The 13,411-nt window shown below is 55.3% G+C and overlaps 3 protein-coding genes across 3 annotated transcripts; 2 read left to right on the top strand and 1 right to left on the bottom strand.

Moving 5' to 3' along the window:
• Positions 1-1,771: 1,771 nt before the first annotated feature.
• BDP55DRAFT_632964 (snf5/smarcb1/ini1) lies at positions 1,772-4,047 on the bottom strand (the record flags this gene model as incomplete). Its single annotated transcript, XM_060572490.1, has 2 exons — positions 1,772-2,095; positions 2,173-4,047. The coding sequence occupies 2 exons, from the start codon at positions 4,045-4,047 to the stop codon at positions 1,772-1,774; spliced, it is 2,199 nt and encodes a 732-aa protein (XP_060428524.1).
• A 1,778-nt stretch (positions 4,048-5,825) lies between these two features.
• Positions 5,826-7,416, top strand: BDP55DRAFT_632963 (DNA-binding protein; the record flags this gene model as incomplete). The annotated part of the gene is made up of 4 exons (XM_060572489.1): positions 5,826-5,925; positions 6,077-6,265; positions 6,345-7,136; positions 7,193-7,416. 4 exons carry the CDS (start codon positions 5,826-5,828, stop codon positions 7,414-7,416), a joined length of 1,305 nt encoding a protein of 434 aa, XP_060428523.1.
• A 1,435-nt stretch (positions 7,417-8,851) lies between these two features.
• Positions 8,852-13,192, top strand: BDP55DRAFT_694601 (uncharacterized protein; the record flags this gene model as incomplete). Its single annotated transcript, XM_060577373.1, has 7 exons — positions 8,852-8,872; positions 8,925-11,023; positions 11,218-11,314; positions 11,604-11,932; positions 12,027-12,476; positions 12,531-12,714; positions 12,770-13,192. 7 exons carry the CDS (start codon positions 8,852-8,854, stop codon positions 13,190-13,192), a joined length of 3,603 nt encoding a protein of 1,200 aa, XP_060428522.1.
• Between the last annotated feature and the right edge of the window lie 219 nt (positions 13,193-13,411).

Raw genomic sequence — 13,411 nt, 5'->3', positions numbered from 1 at the left:
AGAAGCAAGATCTCAACGCCAGCCTCAGCGAGGAGGATCCCCAGAGCGCCGAAGACAACGAGGGCGTCGACAATAAGGAAGAAGACAGTGAAGACGAAGACAGTGAGGACGAAGACAGTGAAGACGATAACAGGGAGGACGACGACAGCCAGGAGGAGGATGACGACGACGACGAGGAGATCGACGACGATACCGCCAAGGTCGCGGCGGCTCTCAGGGATGAATACGGCTTCTCCAACGAGGAGCTCGCCACGCTGGGCCTCGCACTCCTCGAGGATGCCGACGGACAGGACAAGTTCGATGCCATCATTTCTTCTGTCATCGGCTTCCCCCCAAAGTTTGGTCGCCCACAATTCAAGCACCCTTTCAAGCACCCTCTCACACAAAGTCCCCTTCGCAAGCACACATCTGTTGAATCCTCCTCAAAGCCCAAAGGCAAGCAGACGCAGCAGCATAAGGAACACGAAGTAGAGCTCGAACCCCATCACAAGCCCACTAAGCCCCATGTCCATGAGGAGGCTCATCATGAGGACGAAGACGAAGACGAAGAGGGAGAGGAAGAAGGAGCGGAAGAGGGAGAGGAGGAGGAAGAGGAGGAGGAGGAAGAGGATCATCACTAGGCCCTCCTCCCAAATGGGCAGCTCAACTTTTCTTCAGGGGAGCCAATTTTAACGGAGTAGGACGGTGGGAGGCACGGCGTGTGATTTTCTGTCTTCCTCTGTCTTTTCAAAAAGTTTGTTCTAGTAAATTTTTCGTTACACTGGCTGGATTCGCCGATTTCAAAACATTTAGCTGGATGGCGAAGATGAACCCCAACGGCCTGGCAAGCATGCGTGGGTACCTTGCCATTGTACGCACCTGTTGGCGGTGGAAATGGCTTATGGCCATAGGCAAATAGCTCTGGTACCTTTGCGTACCTCATGTAGCCATAGTAAACCAGCTAGTCAAATAGTAAAGTATATGCCCACTTCCAATTTGGTGCAGCTGTGACGTACTTTAACCAAGGTGGATGAGCAAGCTCCGTACCGAAGAGAACCCCTGTGTCTGTGACTCTCCATATTTGATCCATACACATGTGTGGCTGAAAGAGTGAGGAGATGTAGACATTGTAAGCTTTCTTGTGGTATTACTCTTACTATCAGCAGCCTCAGCAGCCCTTGTTTAGTAAGGTTATCTACCTTGTCTACCAAGGTCACTGTAGCTGACCTCGTCCTACCCTTGCACGCCTTACACAAAAGCCTAGCCTTTGAAGCTCTTTCTCCTCTCTCTTCCAAGTCGTATCCTAACAAAACACTTCCAGTCGGAACTCCGGCCATTGCTACCTTGCCTCACGAGCAGAGTTTGAACTCCTAAAATTGTAAAAAAAAAATAACCGGCAAGAAACGCGTTCTGGCTCACCCCTGTCCCCTTCTATCCATTTCACTGCCAGTGATAATGATATGTCTTTTTTTCCTTCTACAAACCATAGACGAAATGGGAATAGACTGATCTCTTGTACAATGCCGAGCGTGCTGACTTGGCAACGCCAACATCCTCGGCCTGACATTGCCTTTTCTTTTCTGTGGACGTCACAGGAGCTGGAGATGGTGGTCAACCGCCATATTTGCTATTCTGAAGTAATGACATGACGGGATCGTCCTCAAATCGCTGGCTCGGCGCCAATACTTATGGCGTAGGTGAACATGGCTACACCTTCCAGAAAGTTCGGCTCGGGCCTTGACATCGATTGGCATAAGTACCACCAGGGGCTCGCTGCCCAACTGTAATCGATTTAGGTCGTTCCGGGTGCCGTGTCTCTGCCTTCTCTGGCATCCACCTTTTGACGATGCTGCTTATTGCGCAAGTGAACCTCAAAGTTGCCTGCCGTCATTTCCGGCCCGGGCGTGTACAGCTTGCCGGGGCAGTCGAGACAGCGGATACGGGGAAGGAACATCCATCTAGCACCCTCAGGAGGCTGTGATCCTGCTGGTACTGATATCGGCATCTCTGTGTCAGGGTTGATAGCTGAGTACTTCATCATGCCCTCGAAATTATCAAAGGTGTACGTCTGCTTCAGCTGCTGCAAACAGTTCTTAAGCCATTCTGGCGGCGGGGGCTATCAAACATGTCAGCTTCCATTCATGGTCACAGTCCAAGCCATCCATGACGGTCTCGCATTTCATGATCACTTACAGCAGGTGGTGGCGGTTGACCGGCAACAGGTGGCGGAGCAGGTTGTCGACCAATTTGGCCTTGAGGGAGAGGAGTGCCAAGTTGAGCAGGGAGAGCCTGACCGTTCGAGGCCGGCGTAGACGGCGGAGGCATTGAATTTGCTGCGGCCGCGGCCGCGCTAGGTATACGAGTGTGTGCGGGTGTTGACGGTGTCTGGGAGCCACTCGGGGTGAACCTCGCTCTTGGATTCTGGAGAAGTCTCCTCAGCTTATCCCTGCCAACCTTCAGTGTAACAATGAGTTGTGTAGGCTCCTCAGTCTCGTCGCGAGTATCGCGAAGGGAGCGGCCAAGGTTTCTTCGAGTCTCGTGATGATGGACGATGCTCGCTTCAGGCGTTTCAGAGCGACCGAGATTTGTGATGCGTTGCTGAGCAGCACTCGCGGCGCCCCGAAGGCCTCTTGTCCTGGCCGTGCCGCCAAGCTGAGATACGCCTGGCGAGTCCGGTCCTGAGTCTTCACTATCATCGGAATCGGAAACTTCGCCATCGCGAGCTCCTGGCCTCTTGCGGGTGGTGGCTGGTGCGCCGGCCACACGCTTGTATAGCGTGCTCTCTTCCATGTTCGGCGCAGCGCCTGGAAGCACGGACGAGACAAGGAGCGTCCTGATTGTGCGCTGCCTTTCCTTGAGATCCGGAAGTTGCGGGCCACCGCGACGGTTGATAGATCGCTTCTGGCGTCTCTGTTCCCGGGAGAAGATGACCTCGTTGCGTTCCAAATCGGCGTCACTGAGCTCGTAAAGATATGGAGCATACTCCTTGGCCTGTTGCTGGGGTCTGAATACGGATGGCAGAGGAGACGGCAGGAAAGCGGCGATGAGATCAGGGTCCTCGACCGGTCTCCCGTCGAAGGGGTGTCCGACGCTGTACAGACTCCGAGTGAAGAGTTGGCACTGCTCCCGGATGCAGTGGGCAATTGCGGTGGTGAACTCGCCGGACAATGACATGTCGCGAGTCATTGAGGAGGCAAACTCCTCGGGGGAGTTGAGTGGGTTGTTGATGTCCCACTCGAACTGGTCGACCAAGGTCACGCCGCCAATGGTGACATTGAGCTTGATCAATATCCTCATCTCGTCATTCTTATAGGCAGAGTAGGGCAGCTCTGGGTCGAGCGCGTCCTCTTCGGAGAAGACTAGGGGATAGAAGTCGTTGAGCTGGTCGCGCATTTGCAACGTGACCTGATCCAAGACGGGCTTGTGCTGTGCATCAAGAGGGATACCCAGGTCTTCGACGAGGTGCTGCGCAAAGAGCTCGCCCGGAATTACCCTGTCGTGGAGGTTCCATGTGAAGGTGTCGCGAAGCTTTATCTTTTCCCAGTCCACATCTATCCGTATCGGCACGAGCTCCTCGTGTTGCTCCGCCTGCTTTTTCAGTTCTCTTTTTTTCCATCTAAGCGGATGCGACTGGCGCTTTCCCGGCCGCGGTTTCTGGCTGGGATAGATGACTTGGGCGGGAAAGGGCGCTCGCATGCGGGGATCGATGTCGGTGTAGCCGTTGCCGTAGCCACGGTATCCTTCGCCGTATAATTTGCTCGGAGGGAAATATAAGCGTTGTGCTTTGATGAGGTTATAGTCATCAATCTTGTCTCTTGTCTGCTGCATGTCCTTCTCGAATCGTTCCTGGGCGTCCTTCATCGCGACAGAGTAGTGCCAGTCGCGCGTCACGTAGCGCTCGACCTGCAACTTGTTGAACGAGTCCTTGTCTCGTACGGGAAGGGCCTTGGCGGCGGCAGAGTGAGGAGTGCCATCGTGATCGTTGGCAGCGGACGCGGAGGTTGATGCCGAGGACGAGGCTGTCGCGCCAGCCGCGGTAGGCGTGGACGTGGACGGCGGCGCGGCCATGATGGGGAAATGTGCAGGGTCCCGAATCGCCGCAGCGATGCGACTGCCGAGACGTCGAAAGGAAGACGCGCGATCGGGCCTGGGTTCGTATTGGGCGCGTGTCGTGGCGGATGCCAATTGACGATGGCTCCAAAGTTCACTTGGGGATGAGAGGTGGATTCTGCTACGTCTGTCGCAGCCTCTCTCTCCTGCTGCGCTGCGTGTTGGTATTGTACCGGGGAAGGCTGGCGCGAATATAGCTAACGCATCTCATGTATCTTTCTGGTATATTTGCGGGGAATCACGTCTCTTATAAGGCAGGGAGACTTTATGGTGTTAGCAAAGACTGACCAATGCGGCGCCCAGGGGAGTTCAGGTCAGCGCCAATCGCAACCTGGAAATTTTCCAAGTCCAGGTACCAAGTGAGCAAAGTATCTTGTCGCGCAAGTCGGCTGTGGAGGTACATCTAACGTTCTCACCTGTGCTACATGATCTGACCGCGTTCCTGAGCCTCAGCATCTTGGAATCGCGCCGCAAGGAGCCACCAATGGCTTCGACGTAAGGCATGACAGGATGCGGCTAATGACATGATGGTATACGGGAGAGCAGGCAAGTTACTTCTTCTTACTTTACTTTCCAAGCACGCCTAGCAGCCGGGAAGATGCAACTGATTTACGGGTCGACCATTTCGGCCGAGGTGGGCATAAGGTATGATCTGGCAGGTCCAATTGCGCGATAAGCGCCATTCCCTTCATGGTGCTCATACTTGGTAGGTAGATGCATCTTTCTACGCTAGATCTGGCGGTGTGTGCAGCCAACATGAGGCCATTCACCTCTCCAGAAAAGGAAAAAAGGGCATGTCATCTGGTGTGCCTGTCGTGGCGGTACGGGCCGAGCTTTTGCCGGAGACAGCTTGCTCTGGGAGGAAGGCACAAGGGAAGGTTGCCATGAGTTCCGTGTTTACTCAGATGCCCGTGTAGATGCGTTCTTCGGTGTGTCTAGCATACCTACCTTGAAGCTAATAGCTCGGCACAATGTTCCAGCTGCTCACCATGAGACATTCTTGAGCTTGAGACAGTCGGTAAGGTACCTTGAGAACTCATTCGAAGTACTAGGTAACTGCTGGAAGTTCATCGTCATTGCCTCACACCTACTAACAGTAACAGCTCAAGACAAGATTTGAGCAAGTGACCCGCCAAGCACAAAGCGGCACGATTTCATATTTTGACTCGGGAGTGCATAAAAACACCTCAGCCAAGGTGTCACGGTATCAATCAGAGAGAGGGAGAGAGAGAGAAAGAGACGTGGCTGGCGCGACACGCGAACAATGGCCCAGATGCGCAAGGCGGCTTTTAAGCGATGCGACCTATGCACAAAATTCCCCACCCAAGGTACTTGACGCCGCTGGGCTTGCATAAGCACATAAAGGTACTGTGTAAGGTAAGGTAAAGGTAAAGGTAGAAGGAGGGATCGAGGGAGCACCTGCTGCGTGCCTGCTTGACCTTGACCTGCCCGAGCACCCACAAACAGCAACGAGCCCCTCCTTTCCCCGCCCTGAAAATCGACGTATTTGTCGTCAAAATACTTACGCCCGACACACCAACTTTGCATTGCATCTCTTCTCACGTTCAGTTCTTCGAGTTCTGGACCGGTGCATCGCTATCGCTGAGATATCCCTTTCATTTTCCAGTCAATTACCCCAGAAAATACCGCCATCATGTCGGAGGAGATCGGTTAGTACCTCCCTGTTCTTTTTCGAGCTCTATAGAGCACTGCGCGCAGTCCCTGCCTTTTCTCGCATGTTTTTGCTGGTCCCCGTGCTGGTGCTGGTGCTGTTGCTGGTGCTGCATTTGCGTCACATACCAAAACAGCCCACGCAGCTACCCCGCCACCACCCGAGTACACCACAAAACGCACACCATGCTATCCAAAGCAGATGACCTTGCCTCAAGGGGCCTCGACGAGGCTCCAAGTGTTCAACGAGACTCGGAGGACGACGAGAACTGCGCCTTCACCATGGACTTTTGACAGACAACTAACGATTCCCCAGACTACTCCCTCAACAACCCCGATACTCTCACCAAGTACAAGACCGCCGCTCAGATCTCTGAGAAGGTCTTGGCTGCGGTTGCCGAGCTCATCAAGCCTGGCGAGAAGATCGTCACCATCTGCGAGAAGGGTGACAAGCTCATCGAGGAGGAGCTTGCCAAGGTCTACCGTGGAAAGAAGGTCAACAAGGGTCCGTCTCCCTCCCTCCCTCCTTCCCGCTCGTGTGTTGCCTATTCCTGAGCATCGCTGACTTCCATCGCGCCTTGCAGGTTTCTCCCACCCTACCACCATCTCCCCGGCTTCTTTCGTGACCCCCTACACCCCCCTCACCACCGATGAGGCCGAGGCTGGTGCTGAGATTAAGGAGGGCGAGCCCATCAAGATCCAGCTTGGTGCTCAGATCGACGGCTTCGGTTCCATTGTCTGCGACACCGTCGTTGCCGGTGAGATCACTGGCCGTACCGCCGACCTGGTTCTTGCCAACTACTACGCCAATGAGCTCCTCCTCCGCTTGATGCTCCCGCCCGGTCTGCTCGCTTCTGGCACCGACGAGGAGAAGGCCAAGGCCGCCGCTGCCAAGGCTCCCACCCAGGCCAAGATTACCAGCCTGCTCGAGAAGGTCGTCAAGTCCTACGACTGCAACCTGGTTGAGAGCACCACCTCATGGCTGTTTGAGCGCAACGAGATCGAGGGCAAGAAGAAGATTGTCCTTGCTCCCGCCGAGGGAACCAGGGGCGATGGCACTCCCGAGATCGGTGAGGTCTGGGGTGTCGAGATGGGCGTAAGCTTGGGCGCTGGCAAGGTCAAGACCTTGGACTCGAGAACTACTCTGCACCGTCGCACCACCACCAACTACGGCCTGAAGCGCCCTACTTCCCGCAAGATCCTCTCCGAGGTCCAGAAGAAGTTCGGTACTTTCCCCTTCAGCTTGCGCCAGCTCGACGACGAGCGCGATGCCAAGTCTGGTGTTGTTGAGTGCGTGCGTGGCAACGTCTTCCGCGCCTACGAGGTTGTTGGCGACAAGGACAACTCCCCCGTCGCCCGCTACCTGTCGACGATTGGTAAGATTCCTCAAGTGTGCAAAATCGACTAGCTCAGAGTGCTAACATATCGACAGCCATCACCAAGAACGGTATCACCAAGCTCGGTGCGCCACCTGCCCTTGACCTCGAGAAGGTCAAGTCGGACAAGAAGATTGAGGACGAAGAGGTTCTCAAGATTCTCGAGCAGCCCCTGTCCAGAAATACCGGAAAGAGCAAGAAGAACAAGAAGAAGAAGAAGCCGGCCAAGAAGGCTGCTGCTGCGGGCGGCGAGGAGGAGGAGGAGAGCGATGAGGAGTAAGGCGATCTCAGTGTAGGAAACGGCGATGAGTGTCAATGAGAGGAGCAAGGGGGCGGCCCGATTCTACGCCCACAAAATTTTGTCGTGAAAGTCAAATGTGTGATTGTACTCCTTGGGGCAGTCGTTGGATAGAGCCATTGCCAGGATGAGGCCGGAAACAGGAACGCTCGCTCTGCTTATCCGACGCCAAAAGTTGGCTGGCTGGCTACACGAATGCTTTTTGGAATGCCGAGGAGAGCTGCTCGCTCGCTCATCTGAAGCTTCGCCCAGCCGCCACTGCAGCCCGGGACGTCAGACGTCACCTAGGAGGCACAGCAGGGAAAGCATCAAGCAGCGTACCTAGGTTCCAACAATTGCATAGTGCTCCCTTGAACAGAAGATGATAGACTGAATGGAAGCCTGGACTGGCGGCAACCCCCAACAAAGACAAGTCATCTATCTACCTGCACGCAAGATGTGTCTTTGAGCATGCCTGACCTTCCCCTGAGCCCAACTTGTGAGTCCAGAGTCCGGTGTTGGAGACCGACCATTACAGAGTGGGATAGCAACGTAGCGATATGGATGTCTGAGAGAGCAGAATGAGAGCGAGACGACAGGGGTGTTAATGTCTCGATGAGACGATGAGACGGAGCACGCCAGGTCCCAGGAGACGCCGTCGGCCGGGGGAAGAAGGCGAGCCACGGCCCACGAGGATGGGTGGAACAAAATTGTCCAATTCCAGAGGTCTCCGGTTTCCCGTCCTCGCCGGGGCCCTGGTCGTCGTCGATACGGCGGAACTTAGAAGACCCGCCAGATACCCAGATGGCGGGTGTCCAGCCCCTGGTAAACCGTGATGGAAGGTAAAATGGAAGCGGACCTAGAAGCCCGAGGCCCTTGATCTTTTGCAAAGACCTCTGTTAAGAGGTTCAAGGACCAGACCTCGCCCCTCTCCTCTCTATCTTGGTTGATAGAATCATTATCTATATCAGGTATGAAAGAGGCAAAGTCTGCCAAGGTAGGGTAAATAGACAGATAAAGAGGCACAGGAGGGCTGGCAAAAGTTGGATGGCTGACGCCAACGTGCGGCAAAGTATGTCCATGTCAGAGGACCAATAGTGACCTTGGCCGATGCTGTGGCACTGAACAACAGCGCTGTGACCTGCACCCGCCCCCCCTGCCCACCACCTATGCTCGCCTCGACTGCCTTGAACACCGCCGTGTGCCCGCCTAAGGTAGACGCCCGTGGCCGCTCAAAGGCACCCATGGCAGGGAAGGAGGCAAGGCCATGTACCCAAGGTAGGTAGCTTTGTAGCTCTCCATTAGCCCCCCAGTCCGTTGTCTCCGAAAATCCTCGAGGTCCCTCCCGCAGCTTCACACCCTTTCTTCTCCCATCCCTCCTTTTCCTAAAGTCCTTCGCGTCGCAAGTGGAGGGAACGCGCCCGAACCGTATCGCTGAATGCCTTCAAAGACGAGAGAAGTAATCATACCCAAATCTGCCCTACAAAGACACGAAACTAACGCGATTCCAGACGTCCGACTCGGAGCGTTTGCCCGTCTGGTCCAAGGCAAGGAGGTCAGGGGCCCTCGAGAGCCCAGTTGCCATGATGCCCACGAGTACGAGAGCCACGCGGTCGCGGTTTTCCAGCCCGCATCAGCACGCCAATGGAGGAGGGGGTTCGGAAACTGCCAAGAAGAGCATTGGGGCAAGCGAGGCCTCGAGGACGTTCATGCAGAAATGGTTGGAGCCTACGGTGCAGAGCAAGCCAAGCTTCGAGGAGGCTGGATTGATGCGATACGGCGTCACCGAGAATATGGCACCCCTGGGGACGCTGCCGAAGGGAACACCGGGCAAAAAGCCAGGTCAGGAAGTCGCGAATCCCGTCAGGAAGATCATCCTCAAGTCAAGCTCAGCAAATTCTGCTGTCGCTGCTGCTGCAAAGGCGGCGGCAGCAGCGGCAGCAGCAGTAGCTGGAGAAGCAGACGCATCCATGGCAAAACGCTCAGAGACACCGACACCAACACCAACTCCCCCTCCGCGCCTTCCTACTCCTCCAGCCAACGCTCAAAAGGCGACCAGAAAATCTCTTCCAGCGCGTGGTCTGGACGACGGCGACGAAGACGAGGACTACACGCCCAAGGCAACCGCAGGAAAGAGCCAGGGCCGTCGTGCATCTGCCTCCATTTCACGCAAGAGTGTGTCGCGCTCATCGGTAGGACGTCGCGCATCGACTTCTTTTCATCAGATGGCTCCCTCAAGCGACGCCGTGCAGCCTTCAGAATCGACGCCCGAAAACAAGGACGTCGTCGAGAGGGCCGTGGAGGTCGCAATCGACGAGGCGCTCCGGCACTATCGCTATCCCACTGCGTGGGCACTCCGGACCCTCTACGACGAAAATTCTTCTAACCCAGTCTTCCTCTCCATGTTTGAGGACGTCTACCACCAAACAGCCGACGAAGACACCCTCGACGAATTTTCTCGCCTTATCGAGGAGAAGAAGCGAGAAGGCAAGAAGGACAATCAGGCTTGCTACTTTTTTGTCCCCCCTTCCACCAATTCGCGCTTCACCCCCCACAAGCCAAAGCCGGCACCCTACGGGAACCTTCTTTCTCTCGACCTCTCCAAGTCGGATGACGAAGATGACGATATGCCCCAAGTCACCCCGACAAAAAAGGCCAACAAGCGCAGGGAGAATCCGGAATCACCCTTGGGTATGAGCATGGACGAAGGAGAAGAAGACGACGACACTACTTTACTGGCGGCGGAAACCACTCTTGTTGTGACCATGACCCCGTCACGCAAGCGCGCCCGGAGAGATTCTGCAAGCAGCGACTCGTCCTTGTCGGAGCTCTCTGCATCGCCGTCTCTGCCACCCGACTCGCCTTCGCCCAGCTCTCCGCCCGTTTCCGCGGCTGTTCAAGGCGACAGCCACAGTCGCCGTCACAGTGCCACGACGGCTGCCACGGCTGCTGGGGCCGACCCCGAGACCACCTTGACCAGCGCACCACCGCCAGTCGATCCCCAGCCAATGAAGAGACGCGGCAGATCCCTTGCTGCTAAGACGAGCGTGTCTGACGCATCCAACCCAAACTCACCCACCCTCCCCCCAAACGTATCTCAAGCTGCAGGGGCTAGCAACATGCCTGGTCGACTTTCTTCACCCATTTTCCCCAATCTTTCGACGACAACAGCACCCTCAAAGGCGAATGGCAAGAAGAACGCCAACAAGGACAAGACCTCTCGTGTGCTGCCCAGCGACGATGCTACCACCTTACGCAGGAGAGATGCACGCGATAGCACGGTCAGCCAGACGCCCCAGCCTGAGAGCCATATTCGCGGTTCCGACATGAGAAGCAGGGCTGGATCTATGGCCGCATCTTCGCCAGCAGTAAATCTGCGCAAGTCGGCAAGGACACCAGCGCCGAGCTCAAATCTGCTTGCGAATCTGACTCTGAGCACGAGAACGACGAGATCAGCAAAGAGGACACACGACGAGATCGACAACACGAGCTCGCCGACTGCGCCGTCAATCCTCGGAGAGGTGACGCCTGCCACGAGCTCTAGGGCCGCGACCCCGACGAATCTTCGTCCTACGAAGAAGCAACGGACTGGTTTACGTATCAAGACTTCGTAAGTTGCCTTTTTACTCCTTGCATCATGAAATTTGGGGCTTGACATGATGAAACGAGGGTGCCAGTGATGAGTGGCGCGAGTCTGGCAGCGTCGCACCGCAGCATCCTCGCCTCTGCCATCATCCGTCCATGAAATTTCATCCATGGTGGTTCGCAAAATCAAGCTGAACATAGACTGACGCATTATCACAGGCCCATGAAGAAGAAGGGAGGTACTGCGGCTGGACTACCTCGTGCCAGCGGCGAGGGCGGTGCAGTTACCGCCAACGGCGGTGGTCCAATCAACCAGGTAAGCTACCAGTCCAGCAATGAATCCTTCAACAGCACGGAGCTGCGGTCATTTTGACTGATGCCGCGCCCTTATTGCTGCGTACGGGGAGCAAGGAGATAATGGGGTCGGGCGAGGGTCGGCGAATAGTGAGGGCATGGTTTTTCGGGGGCCAAGGCGCACATCCCGAGGGATACTGAGTTTAGCGGCCAGTCCCGACCTCCCATTTTTACCGGCCAGCCTGCACCCACACTCCTACTCATTTCCCGTAAATTGCCTCAACGACCACGTTGCTGACATATCTCATCAGGATGAGAACGACGACTACTGCTCAGCATGCAGCGGCGTTGGAGAGCTGGTCTGCTGCGAGAACTGCTCCAGGTCGTTCCATTTTGAGTGCGTTGACCTTGGCCTGGGCGACACTCTTCCCGAGGAATGGTTTTGCAACGTCTGTTTCAGCAGTAGATACCCCACTAGGGTGCCCGAACACAAGGGTCCCTTTGGCGGTTTGATGAACACTCTCGAGAAGACTAATCCTCGAGCCTATAAGCTGCCACAAGGCGTGCGTGTTTATTTTGAGGGCGTCAAAGTCGGTCCTGAGGGCGAGTACGAGGATGTGGTCGTACCCGCTAAGCCAAAGTAAGTGACAATTCCTGTCCTCAACATCTCGCAATCTTCCAAGCATCTCATCTCGTTCTTCTTTGGGAATCGATCCGGCTGACAGCCACAATAGGAAGAAAGGCTACGAGGAAGCTCCGGACTTCTTCAAGGTTCGGGAAGCTGACGGATCTGCTGTTCTATGCCACAATTGTCAACACCCGACCGCCGAAAATCGAGCCATCATTCCCTGCAGCCTCTGCGGGCTTCACTGGCACCTAGATTGTCTCGATCCTCCCCTGGCAATCCCGCCTGTGGTGCGAACATGGCGCTGCCCGGCGCATGCAGACGACCTGTTGGCTACGTTGCCAGAGGAGCTTGCTCCAGCTCACCGCTTCCGGAAGATCAAAGGCGCCCCGGTCATCATCCCTGCTTTCAGTCGCGGCATGAAGAACAATGGCTTCATTGAGATTGACGACGATGACGAAGAATCCGAGGATGAAAATTCGGGTTGGAGCGACGTCAAGACCTTTGGTCGCGTCTATAAACTATCCTCCAAGGGTGTTGTCCTGGACTTCATTTCTCAGTTAGTTCTCTCAGATCACTGCTTGGATACTTGAAAATTCTAACAGATCTGCAGGCTTCGGAAGGATGGCGCAGGCCACATCAATGGCTCACTGGCTTCAAACACAACACAGGCGAGACCAATTAGCGAGCCCATGAGCGCTCGTTCACGTGTTGAGCAGCAAGCAGTGCTCAACTTGGTCGAACTGGCCTCCACTCAGCCGACCACCAAGCTTGACGAGCTGACAGAGGCATTGCTGGTAAGTCAAGAATGGCATGGTATTACAAGCACCTGTGACTGACACCTTCATACAGACGAACGCCGAGCCAGCTATGCTCTCGCTCATGGCTCGTGGCAGCGTTAATAACTTTGCCAGCGGAGATCTGAATGTTACTGACAAGCAGAGTCTCCGCGCCATGTTGGCTCAGATGGAGGCCATGACTGGCCGCATCAGAGGCTTGCTTGGAGACGACCAAAAAGACAGTGGTGTTTCTGGTATGGACATCGAGGCCGATCAAACGGCGATCGACTGTAATCATGCCAACGGCACTGATAGCACCGGAGACAACTCAACTTCGATTAAGAACGAGTCCGTCGAGCCACCAGCAGATCTTCCCACGCCAGCGACAACGACCCAAGACAATCCCGAGCCGATTCAAAGCCTAGGCGAGAAGTCTTCGCAGGAGGTCCCCAACGACGCGAACGAAGAAGATGTGGCCGATATGGATATCGACTAGGCTAGCGTTAACAGCGACTTCGACTATATGTTTAACTGATTATTCCCATCTTACCGAACACACCACACAAGGGTAGTGTCGGGACGCTAATTGGAAGTGTAAGCTTCGCCTCGTCCCAGGACCAGGAGATCAGCAACCAACACCACCAATTACGGGTATAGCCCATTTCCTACTCTTTTCTTATTTGATTCCCCAAGACATGACCCCCACACGGATCTG

The sequence above is a fragment of the Colletotrichum godetiae genome, assembly GCF_030913485.1.
Source record: "Colletotrichum godetiae strain CBS 193.32 chromosome Unknown BDP55scaffold_25, whole genome shotgun sequence".
Lineage (NCBI taxonomy): Eukaryota > Fungi > Ascomycota > Sordariomycetes > Glomerellales > Glomerellaceae > Colletotrichum > Colletotrichum godetiae.
Note: the sequence above shows the minus strand (reverse complement) of the source record. Positions and strands in the feature narration are given on the sequence as shown.